The sequence below is a fragment of the Coregonus lavaretus genome (genome assembly GCF_964263955.1).
Source record: "Coregonus lavaretus genome assembly, chromosome: 30".
Lineage (NCBI taxonomy): Eukaryota > Metazoa > Chordata > Actinopteri > Salmoniformes > Salmonidae > Coregonus > Coregonus lavaretus.
Window position 1 is genome coordinate 21,810,906 of NC_140017.1, and position 17,577 is coordinate 21,828,482.

Here is a 17,577-nt window from a genome sequence, read left to right on the forward strand (position 1 = left end):
GTGAGCTTTGCCGGTGTGAGTGTGTGATACATGTTACCGTTCCGCACCTTACCACGTGTGTGTATATGTGTGAGTATGGGTGGATGTGTGTTGTAAGCGGAGGACACTTTCATTACCGTGCCATCCCTTGTTTATTCCCTTTACCGTGCCTTCATACTCTGACAACCACCTTTGTTCCTCCTGGCCAGAGCCAGGGATCTGTTCGAGCCGCCTTCATCTAATAGACCACTTGTCTACTCCCTTCGGCCTTCATTCTTTTCCGCTCTAGTCACCGTGAGGGTAATTATTACCCCCATTTGCATCCTATTTGCCGCGCCCGTATGCCTCTCACGGTTAGTTTCTCATGCCTTATAGCCCCTATCTTTGCAACCACTAGAGGGTAAGGCCCTGTCTCATAGGCCTGTTTTGCTTGATGGCCCACCGACCTGCAACCGTTTTTTACGGTTATATATGTTTTCCCTTTCTTGGAATGGATCTTATTGCCCCTTTTACTATCATCCTGGGCTAAGGTCTCCTTAAGATAGTCATAGTTACTCCCGCCGTTTACCAGCGCTTCATTGAATTTCTTCACTTTGACATTCAGAGCACTGGGCAAAAATCACATCACGTCAACACCCACCTCAAGCCTTCGCGATGCTTTGTTTTAATTAAACAGTCGGATTCCCCTGGTCCGCACCAGTTCAAAGTCAGCTGCTAAGCGTCGGCCGAGGCGACCCACCGGAGACCCCGCACAAACGGGGCCGGCGAGCGCCGTAGCAGGGGAGATCCGCGAGAAGGGCCTGGCACGTGTCCAGAGTCGCCGCTGCCAACCACCGGACCCAACCCCCCACCGATCCGCCTTCGGCCCGCCGGTGGGCACCGCCCTGGGTAACAATTAAACATAGTCAGTTAATAAGAGAAAAAACAGTCATCAGATTAATATTAAAAGTCACTCCCCTGGATTTTCAAGGGCCAGCGAGTGCTCACCCGACGCCGCCGGAAAACACAACACTTTCCAGTGCTTGGGCCCCTCTCTTGGGGTGAACCCATTCCAGGGCGCCCGGCCCTTCACAAAGAAAAGAGAACTCTCCACGGGGCTCGGTCGCGTTACTGCACTGGACGCCTCGCGGCACCCGTCTCCGCCACTCCGGATTCGGGGATCTGAACCCGACTCCCTTTCTATCAGCCGGGGGCCATCGCCCCTCCCTTCCGAATGGCGTTCGCCCATCTCTTAGGACCGACTGACCCATGTTCAACTGCTGTTTACATGGAACCCTTCTCCACTTCGGCCTTCAAAGTGCTAGAAAAACTTTGAATATTTGCTACTACCACCAAGGCTGGTCATGGCTCACATCAACACCATCATCTCAGAAACCCTAGACCCACTCCAATTCACATACTGCCCCAACAGATCCACAGATGATGCAATCTCCATTGCACTCCACACTGCCCTTTCCCACCTGGACAAAAGGAACACCTATGTGAGAATGCTGTTCATTGACTACAGCTCAGTGTTCAAGGGAGGTGAATACTTTCGCAAGCCACTATGTAATTTTATTGTGTTCTTTTTCATTTTTTACTTTAGTTTATTTAGTAAATATTTTCGTAACTCTATTTCTTGAACTACATTGTTGGTTAAGGGCTTGTGTCGTGACGTGACTTACTTTAATGTATGACTGTTATTTATCGAATCACCTAACTATGTTTAATTGTCACTCGATTAAATTAATCATGTAACAATTAACTCATTAGGAATTTGGGGCACCACGGAAGAAGTTGTTTAACGAGTTACCATCTCCCAAATTAAACTCTTAGAAGATATGTTATATATCAATAACAGTCACTTCTTAAATAATTACCTCTTATCAGTCTCATTCTGAACGTCGCATAATCCTTGAACCTGCAAGAACCCTAACCTTATTGATAAATCAGCAATACACAAATTGGCTTAATTATTTATTTACTAACTAACTAAATAATAACACAATACAAACACACATAGGTTATTGATTACTAACGTAATACTATGAAAACAGGTCCGTAGTGGACTGGACTAACAATCGCATGACTGCTTGGGTAGAGGGAGGGTCAGAGTGGAAGGGAGAGACAGAGATTCAAACTATCGTGGTTACTTTGGAGACTATGCTCACAGTAATCATAATACTTATGCACCCTAATAACGCTCATTCGGATTAGAAATGCAACATGTATTTACGTGTTGCTGTCCTCGATAGTTGAGTTGATGATGTAGGACTCTGGTTTGCCCACCAGAGATCCCAATGTCCTTGGTAGAGTTTCTGGTCGTAGTAGTGGTTAGAATGGATACTTCAGATGTACCAGCGGTTGTCTTAGAGGTATTGTCCTCTATCTCGTGTCTTTAGTGAAAGTTCTCTAGACGACTATACATGCCAGCTGCAGACTGAAATGATAAGGTCTAGTGCATTGTCTTCTTCTTCACCTCGTGTAGAGGTTGAGAGTTTCAGAGTTTCTCCATTTCAAACGTGTGGACTAATGTCTCACGTTTTCTGGTCTTTCTAGTCTAACCATTTTGTAACGTGTAGCTTCAGCTTCACGCTTCTTGGTCTTGTAGAGTATCAACCATTTTGAGTTTTGGCGGGAAGACTTCCTTTGTTAACAAAGGGGTCCTTTCTCCCAATACATCATGGCAAGGAAGAGAACATCTCTGCAAGGAATTTACGACCGGTCATAAAACTGGCCCCCAGAAAAGGGGGTGTTCAAACCTTTGCCTAGCAGGAATCTTTGATCCTCAGCCCATGAGGGCAAGTCATGACACTTGTAAGTAAGCATTTCATGGTAAGGTCTACACCTGTTGTATTCGGCGCATGTGACAAATAACATTTGATTTGATCTATAAACTGATGAACAGTTTATAAACTACTTGGGCCTATAGCCTATTTATAGCCTAAATCATTTTAAGTAGCCTAGTCCTTTGACTCACTAGCAATACCCACTGCTCTATTTCTGACTATTCATACTTGGATGACAACAACAGTCAGTTCCATTGTTCTTGGTACCCTGTGGTCTCTCTTATGTCTGGTTTAGTTTTTATAATCATGACTTGATTGAGAACCGCTAGTCCCCTGTAGCTCAGTTGGTAGAGCATGGCGCTTGCAACGCCAGGGTTGTGGGTTTGTTTCCCACGGGGGGCCAGTATGAAAATGTATGCACTCACTAACTGTAAGTCGCTCTGGATAAGAGCGTCTGCTAAATGACTAAAATGTAAATGTCTGTTTTTCCAGTTATATATTGAATGTTTTTTTGTTGTTTTACAACTGATAATATTCTCATAGATAGGCTGTTGTTTTCTAGCTCTCTGACATCACAGCTATCATCATAACTGATAATTATCTCATACAGTGGGGAGAACAAGTATTTGATACACTGCTGATTTTGCACGTGTTCCTACTTACAAAGCATGTAGAGGTCTGTAATTGTTATCATAGGTACACTTCAGCTGTGAGAGACGGAATCTAAAACAAAAATCCAGAAAATCACATTGTATGATTTTTAAGTAATTAATTTGCATTTTATTTTAAGAATTCCGTCTCTCACAGACCTGTTAGTTTTTCTTTAAGAAGCCCTCCTGTTCTCCACTCATTACCTGTATTAACTGCACCTGTTTGAACTCGTTACCTGTATAAAAGACACCTGTCCACACACTCAATCAAACAGACTCCAACCTCTCCACAATGGCCAAGACCAGAGAGCTGTGTAAGGACATCAGGGATAAAATTGTAGACCTACACAAGGCTGGGATGGGCTACAGGACAATAAGCAAGCAGCTTGGTGAGAAGGCAACAACTGTTGGCGCAATTATTAGAAAATGGAAGAAGTTCAAGATGACGGTCAATCACCCTCGGTCTGGGGCTCCATGCAAGATCTCACCTCGTGGGGCATCAATGATCATGAGGAAGGTGAGGGATCAGCCCAGAACTACACGGCAGGACCTGGTCAATGACCTGAAGAGAGCTGGGACCACAGTCTCAAAGAAAACCATTAGTAACACACTACGCCGTCATGGATTAAAATCCTGCAGCGCACGCAAGGTCCCCCTGCTCAAGCCAGCGCATGTCCAGGCCCGTCTGAAGTTTGCCAATGACCATCTGGATGATCCAGAGGAGGAATGGGAGAAGGTCATGTGGTCTGATGAGACAAAAATAGAGCTTTTTGGTCTAAACGCCACTCGCCGTGTTTGGAGGAAGAAGAAGGATGAGTACAACCCCAAGAACACCATCCCAACTGTGAAGCATGGAGGTGGAAACATCATTCTTTGGGGATGCTTTTCTGCAAAGGGGACAGATGACTGCACCGTATTGAGGGGAGGATGGATGGGGCCATGTATCGCGAGATCTTGGCCAACAACCTCCTTCCCTCAGTAAGAGCATTGAAGATGGGTCGTGGCTGGGTCTTCCAGCATGACAACGACCCGAAACACACAGCCAGGGCAACTAAGGAGTGGCTCCGTAAGAAGCATCTCAAGGTCCTGGAGTGGCCTAGCCAGTCTCCAGACCTGAACCCAATAGAAAATCTTTGGAGGGAGCTGAAAGTCCGTATTGCCCAGCAACAGCCCCGAAACGTGAAGGATCTGGAGAAGGTCTGTATGGAGGAGTGGGCCAAAATCCCTGCTGCAGTGTGTGCAAACCTGGTCAAGACCTACAGGAAACGTATGATCTCTGTAATTGCAAACAAAGGTTTCTCTAACAAATTAAATAAATGATCTCACTTCAATACATTTTTATAGAAAGTTAGCAAAAATAGATAAGATCTTACTACCATGGAAAGGAAAATACCTGTCAATTTGTGGAAAAATCACCCTGATTAACTCTTTAGTATTATCCCAGTTTACCTATTTGCTTATGGTCTTGCCTACGCCTAGCGAACAGTTTTTTAAATTATATGAGAAAAACATATTCAATTTTATTTGGAACGGCAAGCCAGACAAAATTAAAAGAGCATATTTATATAATGAATATGAATTCGGAGGACAGAAATTATTAAATATTAAAGCATTAGACCTATCACTAAAAGCTTCAGTCATACAAAAGTTATACTTAAATCCGAACTGGTTCTCAAGCAAATTAGTAAGATTGTCTCACCCAATGTTCAAGAAAGGCCTTTTTCCCTTTATTCAGACTACAACCTCTCACTTTCAGTTATTTGAAAAGGAAATAATCTCCCAAATGTCACTATTTCTAAAACAAGCCATAGAAAGTTGGTTGCAATTTCAATGTAATCCTTCAGAAACGACAGAACAAATAATGCAACAAATATTGTGGTTAAATTCAAATATACTAATTGACAAAAAACCTTTATTTTTTGACAGAATGTTTAAAAAAGGTATAATCTTCATAAATGATATCATCGGTAGGACTGGTGGAGTTATGTCGCACATGCAGCTGACAAAAACATATGGAAATGTCTGCTCTACCCAAAATTACAACCAAATAATTGCAGCCTTACCGCAAAAGTGGAAGAGGAAAGTGGAAGGGGGAGAAAGTAAGGAACTTGTCTGTCGGCCTTGCATTAAAGAACATAATTGGTTAAGGAAAACTGTGATAAATAAAAAAGTATATCAGTTTCACTTAAGGACCAAAGGATTGACAGCCGTCCCAGATTGCAAAATAGTTGGGAAGAGATCTTTGACGTACCGATCCCATGGCATAGTGTTTATGAACTGACACGCAAAACGACACCGGATTCAAAAATTTGAATCTTTCAATTTAAATTATTATATAAAATTCTTGCTACCAATAGAATGTTATTTATATGGGGGATTTAATCTTCCCAGCTCTGCAGATTTTGCTGTGAAGAGACAGAATCATTAGATCATTTGTTTTGGTTCTGTCCATTTGTAGCTTGTTTTTGGACACAGGTCCAGGAATGGCTAAAGGATTGCAATATTTACCTGGAACTAACCTTGCAGATAGCATTACTGGGTGATCTGAAAAGTCATAGTCAATCAATCAATAATATAATAATACTTTTAGCAAAAATGTTTATTTTTAATTCACAATCTGTAGAAGCAATGAGAATAGAAAGGTTCAGAACTTTTGTAAAACATCACAGTACGGTTGAAATATATATGGCAAATAGAAATCCTATATGGATGGTGTTAAGAGATAGATGGGAGGTATTGAATAGAGTTGAAGGATGGGACTAATAACAAATAACAACAAATAATAACAAAGATAGCTAATAATGTAAGCATACTGTGTCCATAATAAGTATATAGGTTGTATGTTGGGAGCTTTTGGGAAAGAGCACAGTTAGAAAGATATGGCATATAGAAGCAAACCGGATGGACATCATGAAAATGATCGGAAAGGTTGAGAGTAGAAGAAGTTCAGGAGCAATAAAAAAAATATATATATATATATATATATAATTATTGTAAAATTAACTCTGTCCATAAGGTGTAGATAGTAAGTATAGACCGGAAGTAGAGGCCTGGGCATTGTTGTTCACTAATTTACTCCAAGTAGGGAAAGGATGGTGGGGTTGAAAAGTAATAAAGGGGAGTATATATATAAAAAACTAAAAAACAAAAAAAACATGGGGGATTGGAAGTGATGCAGACAATTATATTGATAGAAGATACAATCTATCTGCAATATTAAGCTGATCCATTCCCCCCGAAAAAATAATAATATATATATATATAAAAAATATATATAAAAAAATATAGATATATATATATTAAGTTCTGCTTTTCTGATGTATCAAATACTTATGTCATGCAATAAAATGCAAATTAATTACTTAAAAATCATACAATGTGATTTTCTGGATTTTTGTTTTAGATTCCGTCTCTCACAGTTGAAGTGTACCTATGATAAAAATTACAGACCTCTGCTTTGTAAGTAGGAAAACCTGCAAAATCGGCAGTGTATCAAATACTTGTTCTCCCCACTGTAGATAGGCTGTTATTTTCTAGCTCGCTGACATCACAGCTAACCTTTTAACAGCCATCGGGACAAATCATTGTGCTGTAGTAGAGAACTATATTGAACAACATATGTGGCCGAATTTACAGTTACAATACTGAAGGCCTGGTTGCTCCAGCTCTGCACTGAATGTTATTCAAACAGGGTTGTTTTCCTACTAGCCGGATTAGGTACCCTGTATTCATAGGCCTTGCAGCTTTATGTGTTTGTAGCTTTTGTCTGGATTCTGGAATGAATCAATTCTTTACTGGCGAATGAGAACAGGGCTGGTTGAGCAAGGCAATAAATAGGTCACTGTGGTCTGGGTGGAACGCCAATACAAAATGTATTGCAAGGTTAGTAGGCCTAATGCTACAAACATTCATCACTGCAAACAGAGAGAACTACAGACATGGTGATAGATTGTAGTGATGACGAGGCTAGTTATTGGGAATTTCTCTTTTTTAAAGTTTACCATAACACTTTCACATTTCTTGAAGTGAGTCTTGTCGAAGGTCTGTCCTCTTATGATTATCAAAGTCAGTCAATGATCTACTTGTCTTGGGATGTGAGGTTAATGTACAACAACTCCCTGGGAGACTCTTAGACAATTGTAACGATCGTGACAACAATAGCTGTGTCACATTATGGATGTTTTTTGTGACATTGCGTTGGAAAATGTATCAATTGAAATTCAATCAAACGCAGCTACTACAATATACTACTGTATATTTGAAAGTAAATACATTGCCTTTCTATTTTAACCTAGGTCTGGTTTTCACACATGCACATTTCGGAATCAGAATGTCAGAAACCCCACAAACCACAACATGGGCTGATAACAGTAGTGTTACATTAATTCCTGTTCTCCTACCTCTCTGTCCTCTACCACTTCAGAGTAAAGGAAAGAGGAAGTAACAGGCCTAGTGTATTTACATGTAACCCCACGCAGCCTCTTTAACGCCATCCGTTCTTAAATTATGTATAGATCTCATCTGTGAAAGCTGGGGGCTTTGCCCGAGCCTTGGGTCAGGTGATAGATATTGACATAATGGTTACCTCACAGTGAGATGAGGGTGTGTCACTATCACGCCATATGTTTCCTGCCTGGAGGGAGGATGTGGAGGGTGGGGCTGATAGAGCTCATGACAGGACCTCTAGGCTTCGTCTGGAGGATGTTTGCTCAGATATGGTCTAATATCACATGTTGTCATATGATAGATATCACAGGTGCTCCCGGGCGAATTTTGTTAAACACGAAAAGTCAGTATAAGATTACTATTATGAGGAGCATTGTTACAATGCATACTATACAGTCTTTTTCATGCTAAGGTTATTAGCAAGTGTCCATAGAGGCACTGTCAGAGACATAGCCTAGGCCTGTTTCCTAAGCCCTTGGGAACCACCCTAACTAACATCCCTAAAGTACTCTCTAAAACAGGCTCACGTGGGACACTGCCCTGTTGATCTGTTTTACCACAGCTGTCAGCTTAGCACAACTAGACTGGGGCTGACACACACTCTGCCATTTAACAGCTATGCAAGGCAGTTCAACAAGTGTAGTAATGTTTCCCCTACCATGACTCAAGCAAAATAATATGAAAACTCCATTCAGATGGATAATTATTTTTGAAATATATGTTATGCTGCCACAATAAAGCCTGGCATCAAATAGATTTATAATAACCCACCAAATAACTGTCTTGTGGTATTATATCTAAACTCTTTACCAGTCAACCAAAACCACAGAACCCAGAATTAATCTGCAGGCCAGGCAGTCACAGTGATGCAGCCATTTGAGATGATGTTCAACAGCTGCATGTACCACTCTGGCTTGTATTCTGGCTTGTCCTGGGCTGACTCAGTATTGTGTTAGTAAGGGCTTACTCTGTGCTTTCTGATACCTTTCCTCTCTGTGAGAACTAGCCTAACACGCACACATTCAACCCTGATGTGTGTGGATTAAACAGCTTTACTGGAGATTGCTTTTTTATCTGGTGCCTGGTAAGTGATTATAGTCACTCACTGATGATGGATGGATGGATGGATGGATGGATGGATGGATGGATGGATGGGTGGATGGATGGATGGATGGATGGATGGATGGATGGATGGATGGATGGATGGATGGATGGATGGATGGATGGATGGATGGATGGATGGATGGATGGATGGATGGATGGATGGATGGGTGGATGGATGGATGGATGGACACTTGTTTCCTCTTTTCCTTTTCTCCCCCACCTCATCCTCTCTCACTGCCTCTGTGTCAAATACCTTCTGAAGATTTCTGTATTAAAGCCCGTCCTGTAGTTGGCCAAATCTCAAGCAGCCACGTTAGCTGTCTCTGCTGCTGCCTGTGTGTGTGTGTTTGTGTGTGTGTGTGTGTGTGGACGTGTTTAACTATAAATGTGGGGACCAGAAGTCCCCACAAGAATATTAAGAAAACATACATTTTACCAACTGGGGACATTTTATTAGTCCCCACAAGGTCAAATGCTATTTCTAGGGGGTTTAGGGTTAAGGTTAGAATTAGTGTTAGAATTAGGTTTAGGGTTAGGAGCTAGGGTTAGGTTTAGGGTTGTCTGGCTCTGTGCTGAGGGCATTCTGGGAACACTGCCTGAGCGGCCACAGCAAACACATTCCTGCACCAGGCAGCCCTGGACTGGAGGAAAGGCTGGTGCTGGCCACAGCCTTCTCTGCTCTGCTCTGCTCTGCTTTTGTATGCTTGCCCAAAGTGAGTGGTTTTGAAGCAGAGAGACAATGAAGTGTTTACAGGAAAAATGTTTGACGTAAGCTATATGTTGTAATCCCTGTTCAGGAGGCATGCAGGACTATAACTACCTGAAGCCCACTTCCTGTTCCTGCCAGACCAGGCCAAACAGGCACTCTCCTATGTGGGCTATGTTCCAATAGCCATTCTAGCATTCCACTTAGAATGCCCAATACATTGATTCATTCACATAGTATGTTAGTAAAGATATTGAAACAGAGGCCCGATATTGGAACAGAAGCCCGGGTTCTGGCCTCAGACCATGTCTCTGGCTCTTGTGAGTGACACTGACAATATTACATTCAACAGATACAAGTAGCTATCCTTGATAGCCTCTACCAGCATTATTGAAAGCATTAAATGACAAAATGAATTAAAGATGTAGGACATCATGGAAAGCAAACACAGTATTATAAAGATTTCCTACTTTCCATCATAATTCTACACAGTATATTTATGGTAAATAGTGCTGAAACAGGTTGAATGTGACCTGAAATTGCCCACTCCTCTGTCTGAACTGCACAGAACCATTAGGAGTCCAAGATTGTGGTGTTCGAAAGGGAGAATTTCATTGGCAAACAGTGAGAGATGAACGATGACTACCCCTACTTGCAGCCCATGGGCTGGGGCAACAACAAGATCAGATCCATGCAGGTCCAGAGTGGAGCGTAAGTAAAAGGAGTAAAAGTCCTGACTTCCTTTTTCACACTACAGAATACTATGCTCATAACAATCAGAAATAGAGGAATCAATTGTGTCTAGTCCAAAACTTGGACAAACTGCAAAAAAGTTCAATATGCAGTAAGAATAGCACAGAATAGTTGTAACAGAAAATATAACACAAGCCACAAAAAAGTATGTATAAAGTCTATGAAAAGCATATAAAGCCTTTCGGTCCTTTCCCCTTCAACAGTGTTCTGGCCGGGTGGTGAGTCTGACTTACATAAAGTCTTTATGGGCTGTAATTAAAATCCATTGTAATAACAACATAATTAAAATCCATTGTAATAATCATTTCTGTAATGGATCATAATAGAACTAAGCAAAACCCAATTTCAGGACTGAAATTATTAATTATCTAAATGAATGTCCTGTGACCTTACTGACCTATCTTTGCCAAATGTGTTAAAGGGACACTATGGTGAAAAATGAGAAACAATGAGCTATTATATGGTGTCCCTGGATATTATACAGAGGACTAACTGTTACAGGAGGGGGTCGCAGTTCTGGAGCGACCCACTAGGTGTCATCGTCCGACAACCTTAGGCACCTCCTCACTCACAGTCGGGACTAATCATCATCCTATTGGTGTCACCTGTGTCTATCGGTTCACCTGTGTATTTATGCCCTCACTTCCCTGTGTTCCCTTGCTCAGTTTTCTCTGCTAGTTTCTCTTTGTCCAGCAGTACTACTCAGTGTCTGATCGGAGATCTATGTACAGGTACTTGAGAAGTGTTCTCCCTGTTTCGTTATTTGTTTCAGTCTTAGGTAGTATTTCGTATTTTGGCTGTCAGCCGGTTTTTAGAGACTTATTTGCTCCGCCTTTCTTTTATCGTGATAAGTCCGTTATTTTGTATTTTGGCTTCGGGACCACCAGTAAAGATCCTTGTTTCACCATCTCTGCCTACTGCCTACTGTATATCCTGCACCGCACCTGGGTCACACCTCACCCCAACCCTTACACTAACATGTACTGTAGAGGCCAACTCTGTCTGATCTACAAATGCCTAGACTAAGGGCTGGGGCTTGTTTCGGGATATTTTCTTCCTCTCTCCCTCTCCCTTTTAGCTGGGTGTGCTACCAGTTCCCCGGTTACCAGTACATCATGGAGTGTGACCGTCATGGTGGAGAGTACAAACACTACAGGGAGTGGGGCTCCCATGCTCAGACCTTCCAGGTCCAGTCTCTGCGCCGCATCCAGCAGTGAGAGCTTCCGCAGCCTCCTCCCTCTTTCACCCCTCCTCCTCTTCGTCTTCTCCCCTCTCTTCCTCCTCTTATCCCTCTTCCACCCTATCATTCCAAGCTTGGCCAGTAGTCCTGTCAGACCTCCAAGACCAACGGCTCCTGACGCTTCTGGTGCTCCACAGCGACAAACACGTTTACAGCACTTTTGTTTTGATCCATCGCCGAAAGAAGAAAAACGAGAGAACGAGAGAAGAAGAAAGAAAATAAAAGTGATGGATACGCCCCACAGCGAGCGGAGAGAAGGTTCCCAGGTGGTGTGGTGGTACGACCCAGGCTTTGATGCTATTCTTCATTGTTGTCACAGGGATTTCACAGCCACAGTGATCAATTAAGAGAGAATTAGCAACAAAAATAAACAGCGATACAAGAGTGCTATTAACCTGCTGAACAAATAAATGAACAAAACATTTACATCCTAGGTTATAAAAAAATATAGGAAATGTAAGTGTCTACTAAGTGGACCTTCATACCAAAAGCAAACTATATTACACCCTTATTACACCCTATAGCACACAATTACAAACCCCAGAAATCTAAACTATTTTAGCCATAATGTAAAAGAAAATACAAAGCTTCAATCATGAAGTAAAATGTTTCAATTTAACCCAGCTCTATTGAGATGTCATGAAGTGTTTATCCAACTCTCAGGCAACACTAAAATCCCCAGTCTGTCTCAATTCAGTACCATTCAGTACCATTCTCCATCTGAAATATTGAGCATAGGACAAATTGTGCTTAAATGCATGGTATCTGTCAGGCTCATCCAATGCAATTTGGTAGCTAATAGCCTAGACTGTATGAGGAATATGATTGGGAAATTGAGACAATGGAAATATAGAGAAAAAATGGCAATTGCACTTTTTTTGGGGGGGGGATATTACAATACTGACTAATATTGACAGATATCAATGTATAGAACTAAAATACACTATAGTACTGTACTGTAGTCTAAAATTATATATTCTGCAAACCACCTTAAAGAGAGGCTCCTCCTCAAGGAGAGTGACATCAAACCAAAGCCCCGCCCCTATGAAAGCTTCATGGGAAGTTGGATGCATAAAGGCGGGCTGTCCGGAGAGACAAGAGGCTAGGTTAAGTAGATAACAATGTTCTCATCGTTTACCTTTTTATTTCACAAGAGTGGATATTCAAGAGGTAGGAGAGTCGGAAACATGGCAACATATTTGCTGGAGCATCGACATACAGCGCCGAAACTATGCGTCTCACTTTTCGTCTTACTGCTTTTTGTTGTTGGCTCCATCACGGCTCTCAGCGTCGGCGAGGCGCGGCTTGTCAGAAGCAACACCGCCGCGAAAGAGGAGGTAGAAGACTATACAAAATACTACAATTATGTGGAAATGACCCGGCTACTGAAGTTCATGGCCATGAAATACCCTCACATCGCCAACCTGTCCAGTATAGGCCAGTCCGTGCAGGGCAGGGAGTTGTGGGTTATGCGAATCACAAAGGACCCCAACGCTGACGTACCGGGAAAACCCAAATGTAAATACGTGGGGAACATGCACGGGGACGAAACTATCTCGAGGCAGGTATTGGTGTACCTTGTGGACTACTTACTGACGAGGTATGGAGAGGACCCACGTATCACGGAGTTGGTGACGAGCACGGATATTTACATTATGCCCAGTATGAACCCAGACGGGTTCGAGAGGTCAAGAGAGGGGGACTGCAGTGGCGACGCAGGGGGTCGTTCCAACGCCAGGAACATGGACCTCAACAGAAGTTTTCCTGACCAGTTTGACGAAATCAACGTCCAGCAAGAGGATATTCCCGAGGTTACAGCTGTCATTAAATGGATCCTGGAGAAAAAGTACGTCTTTCTTTCTCTGGTCTATTTACATAGACCTACATACACCATGATTTGTGTTTGTTTATTACATTGTTTATAACCTAATTCAGATGGTGAGATGGGGCTCAAATGTATGGGCTACACCAGGGGTAGGCAACCCTTTTCCTGGAGTGGAGCAGGTACTGCAGAATTTGGTTCTGATAAAGACATTGCACCTGACCAACTGAGATAATTGATCACTTCACTAATTGCCTAAATTCAACACACCACACCTGTTCTTCCAGGTCAGTTAAATAAAAAATATGAAGTGACTGCGGCACTCCAGGACCCTGGGCTACACAGACATCGCTTACTGCAAATGGTAACTGCTGCAACCAAGGGCTTTACTGGAAGCCTGCATCTGTCATTGTTCCCATTGTTCTGAAGCACCTCCTCATGGACCCCAAATACCACCTCCCTCCCCCCGAAGGATCTCTCCATTTACCCAAGGGCCCACTGTTGCCAGCTAACAGTTGGGAATGCCCTCGATCAACATCAGACTCCAAAAGGCCAACATAAGTAGCCTGCCATGCAACTTTAGGCTGGCCACCTTTGTCTAAAGACCTGTCAAAACAAACGCTATACCCCCTCTTCCAGCTGTCACTAAACAAACAGCTAATGATGTCCTGTTATTGCATATAGTTTATTTTATTAAAACACAGGGGTTGTCTTTATATGGAAAAAAAACATGTTTTAAAATTTCGACCAATTGATTGGTCGATGACTTTCGGTCGACCAAGGTTTAGGTCGGGGACAGCCCTACCTGTTATTAACCTGTATTACAAATCAGACCTTCAGCTATACAGTCAGAACTATGCTATCTTAATTGTTGGTAATATGTTTGGTACTACTGCAGGATATGTTACTGTTATAGTTCCCACCTGCTGTGTAGAACCTCCTGCATGGACAGGAAATCACTGTGTTATCTATGGGAACACAATAACCCACATCAAATCAAATTTTATTTGTCACATGCGCCGAATACAACAGGTGTAGACCTTACCGTGAAATGCTTACTTACAAGCCCTTAACCAACAATGCAGAGTAAAAAAAAAAAAAGGAAGTAAGAACAATTTGTGAAAAATAGTAACACAATAAAATAACAATAAGGAGGCTATATACAAGGGGTACTGGTACTGAGTCAATGTGCAGGGGTACGGGGTAGTCAAGGTAATTTAGGTAATATGTACATGTAGGTATGGGTAAAGTGACTGCATAGATAATAAACAGAGCGTAGCAGCAACTAATGTGAAGAGTGTGAAGGAATGTGTGTTTGTGTGTGTTGGAGTGTCAGTGTGGTATATGTGAATGTGTGGTTAGAGTCCAGTGAGGAGTGTACATCGAGCCTGTGCAAGAGAGTCAGTGCAAAAATTAATAATAAATAAGGAGGTCAATGCAAATAGTCTGGGTAGCCATTTGATTAACTGTTCAGCAGTCTTAGAAGCTGTTAAGGAGCCTTTTGGTCCCAGACTTGGCACTCCGGTACCGCTTGCCATGCGGTAGCAGAGAGAACAGTCTATGACTTGGGTGACTGGAGACATTGCCAATTTTTAGGGCCTTCCTCTGACACCGCCTGGTATAGAGGTCCTGGATGGCAGGGAGCTCGGCTCCGGTGATGTACTGGGCCGTACGCACTACCCTCTGTAGCGCCATGCGGTCGGATGCCGAGCAGTTGCCATACCAAGCGGTGACGCAACCAGTCAGGATGTTCTCGATGGTGCAGCTGTATAAAATCTTTTCAGCCTCCTGAGGGGGAATAGGCGTTGTTGTGCCCTCCTCAAGACTTTGTTGGTGTGTTTGGACCTTGATAGGTCCTTAGTGATGTGGACACCAAGGAACTTGAAGCTCTCGACCCGCTCCTCTACAGCCCTGTCGATGTGAATGGGGGCGTGCTCGTGTGTGTACTTCAGCTCAGCCTCGGATAGTTAAAGGTTTCCCCCCTTCCCCTTGGCCTTGACAATAGGATGTAGGCTACAGACAGGCAGACAGTAGATACTAGGCCTACTATATATCCCCTGCCTCCTGATAACATTGTGTTGTTGTTGTTGTGTCCCTCCAGGTTTGTCCTGTCAGGGAATCTGCATGGTGGCACTGTGGTTGCCAGCTACCCCTTTGATGACTCGGCCTCCCACAAGATGCAGGGTTACTACAGCCGCTCTGTGGACGACAACCTGTTTAAACACCTGGCGCTGACCTACGCCAAGAACCACCCCGTCATGAGGACTGGGGAGCCCAAGTGCCCAGATACCCCCGACGAGACTTTCGAGGATGGCATCGTCAACGGGGCAAAGTGGTACGATGTACCCGGTAAGACTTTTTCTTCCTTAACTATCAGACCACTGATGATGCTCTTTGGGGAGCAAAGGTCATGTTCTTTTTCCTTCTTAGTTTGTTGAAAAAGAGGGTATGGTTCACACACAGCAGCTCCTGTATCTTCCTTTTGTGATTTCTAATGTATTTTCTTCTCTTCTTTGTAATTTGTTTCCTTGTCTTTCCATTTCTTGAAAAGCTTCTTCAGCTGCTTTTTTTGATAGTTTAACTCATTATCCCACCTCATCTCTCTCAGAAAAATCGCACATTATTGTTGAAACAGAGAGCGGAGTGCTGGGTTGCCATGACGATTAAGTCCATTGGGGTTTATTTTGAATTTTTCTCTCTTCCCAGAGACTGATGACATCATGTGGTAATTTTACTTCTCATGCGTTCATAATCAGCTGGATATCAGGTTTTACTCAGCTCAGTGTTGTATGAGTTCATGGAGAAACCTTGAAATTAATATTGAATGACATGTAGGCCTATAGTAAGGGAATAAAGGATATATGATAACATGTATAGTGTGGGCTTTCACTGCCATGGTACATGCCTACTTTTTGTCATTGGCCCAATCTTCACTGAATATCTCCCCCCCCCCCCACTCATTTTGGGTCTATTTGAGAACCAAACCAGCAGACCCACAGCTGTGATTGTCTGTCTGGTCTTAATTTAAAACCCCACTAATTAGGCTATTGAATCAGAGTACGGCTTTGAACATAAGAAGAATAATTATCACAGTGAATTATTGTAATGTTTGTTTGTGTCAATTAATGGCATAAGGGATGGTTTGCCAACTGGCGATTTGACACGAAAATACAATTTCCTTCATTCAAAATGTCATTCATTCATTACAGGTGTTCCATTGCACTGACTTCACTCTCTAGCAGAGCAGCTGTGGCAGAGGACAACACACCCAGCTAGCTAGTATTGTATTATTCACCCCTGCAGCACAGACCTGCTCTCTGTTCTCTCCTCACAGAAAGCCTGACTGGTCTCAGGTTATCCTATCTGTCTTTTACGAGCTGTCTGTGTGTGTCTGTGTGTGTGAGAGACACGACCTGTCCATGCAGCTTGCTGTCCCCCCACTACCCCCCACCCCCCTTCATGTTCAGGAATACCATCGTCCGTGTTCCACAGGCAGTAACCGGACCCCCAGTCTCTGTGTTGTGCTGTGTGGCTGCTGGCAGGTCGGGGGGTTGGAAAGAGAGCCAGACTAGGGGCAATGAGATGATACTGTAATCTGAGTCTGAAGGTTTCAGGTGACCGTCAAGGCTTCACCCTGTGCGTATTTGCAGTGAGACTGTTTATCATGTGTCTGTGAGTGTAATAGGGAGTGGTGAGTTCCAGGTATATTCTCAACCATTCCTCAATAATCCCTGAATCTGCTCTAACAGACTGCCTCTGCTTCAGTTGTAAATTATGACTCGGCAGAAGACTAATTCTGGTTTCTTCATCATAACTCACCTGAATCTAAATTGACTGCCTCTGTGGTTAATGGAGACTGCAGGAGATAGATTTAATCTGATGCACAGATCTGTCTTCTATAAGCACTATCAAAGGAACAGCATAGGTGTCATTTAAAGGTGAAACTAGGAGGTGTAAAGATTAGGTGTCTTAACAAGTAATGAAATATGACTCCATTCTCTGATGAACTTTGAGAATAGACTTACACAATGCTCAATGAGGAAATGACAGGAGGGAAATGTACCCAACAATATCGTAAGATCTTATTAAAACATTAAGAATGTGAGTTT

General features: G+C 42.8%; 1 protein-coding gene across 1 annotated transcript in view; it reads left to right on the plus strand.

Moving 5' to 3' along the window:
- Positions 1–12,710: 12,710 nt before the first annotated feature.
- The window catches only part of LOC311105913 (carboxypeptidase D-like), a 32,417-nt gene continuing 27,550 nt past the window's right edge, over positions 12,711–17,577 (plus strand). Inside the window, exons 1-2 of the mRNA XM_084148145.1 lie at positions 12,711–13,492; positions 15,570–15,817. Coding sequence (XP_084004271.1) covers positions 12,768–13,492; positions 15,570–15,817 — 973 coding nt within the window. The 5' untranslated portion in view covers positions 12,711–12,767. The remainder of the gene's footprint in view (positions 13,493–15,569; positions 15,818–17,577) is intronic.